This window comes from Ceratina calcarata, unplaced genomic scaffold (assembly GCF_001652005.2).
Source record: "Ceratina calcarata isolate Rehan_Ccalc_2016 unplaced genomic scaffold, ASM165200v1 scaffold4.2, whole genome shotgun sequence".
Lineage (NCBI taxonomy): Eukaryota > Metazoa > Arthropoda > Insecta > Hymenoptera > Apidae > Ceratina > Ceratina calcarata.
Genome location: NW_017163421.1, coordinates 24,313 through 25,178, shown reverse-complemented (window position 1 = coordinate 25,178; position 866 = coordinate 24,313). Strand labels below are relative to the sequence as shown.

Below are 866 nucleotides of genomic sequence, written 5' to 3'. Positions count from 1 at the left end.
CTAAAGTTGTATAGTATGTATATAAAAGATATTAATATTTGCAGCTAATTAATGCATGTTTTATGCTTTTCAAACGGAATCACCAGTCGAAGTCTCACGTTGGAAGTCTCGGAAGCAAATTAAATCTGTCGAACATTTTCAATCGACGTATTTATGCAATATTTAGTTATTCCTATTGCTTAAAAAAACTCGAAACGTCGACCTGTCTCCTGGGTTCAGTACAGCAGAATCCGTTTGTCCACCGACTTCCGGCATATCGGGCACTCCGACATCTGGTCGCCGCACATTTGACAGGTCCCGTGGCCGCATAAAAATATCATGTTCTTCAAACGGTCCAGGCAGACCGGGCACATCGTCTGTAACAAAAGAATCGACCCAAAAATGGATTTTCACATGAAATTCGAATTTCGAAAACGAAATCCAAATTGCCTAATAGGAACTGTTTTTTAGATTGCAATTCCAATTAAACAATATTTAATTTTTTTAAATAATTGTATAAATTATGTAAATTGTTTATTTGTGAGGATTTTATAGATTTTTTATGAAAAATGTATGCACCTGTTCCTTGATGTCTTGGAGTTGTTGCTGAAGTTTCTGTATATCGCTTAGGGACATGTCTCGACTGCCGTTGTTCATCAGAATCCCTTCCCCACCACCGCCCGTGTTCTGCGGCGGTAATTCTTCTTCCTGCTCGTTCTTCACGTCCGTTATTAAGGCCCCTTTCGAAACAGACAATCCAACTTATATTTATTAATACTACATATCATTTTTTGTGAATTTATTAAGAAGATATCAATGAGAGCACGCGTGGGGCCGGCGCTCAGCCACGGGAGAGGGGCTCGGCTCGTAGCGCTCGGCCATTGGTC

At 40.1% G+C, this 866-nt stretch overlaps 1 protein-coding gene across 1 annotated transcript in view; it reads right to left on the bottom strand.

Moving 5' to 3' along the window:
- Nucleotides 1-6: 6 nt before the first annotated feature.
- Nucleotides 7-866, bottom strand: part of LOC108626404 (E3 ubiquitin-protein ligase mib1-like) — a 10,032-nt gene continuing 9,172 nt past the window's right edge. The window contains exons 3-4 of the mRNA XM_018027050.1: nucleotides 559-719; nucleotides 7-356 (exon numbers count right to left, since the gene is read on the bottom strand). Of these exons, the coding sequence (XP_017882539.1) occupies nucleotides 216-356; nucleotides 559-719 (302 nt within the window). The 3' untranslated portion in view covers nucleotides 7-215. The remainder of the gene's footprint in view (nucleotides 357-558; nucleotides 720-866) is intronic.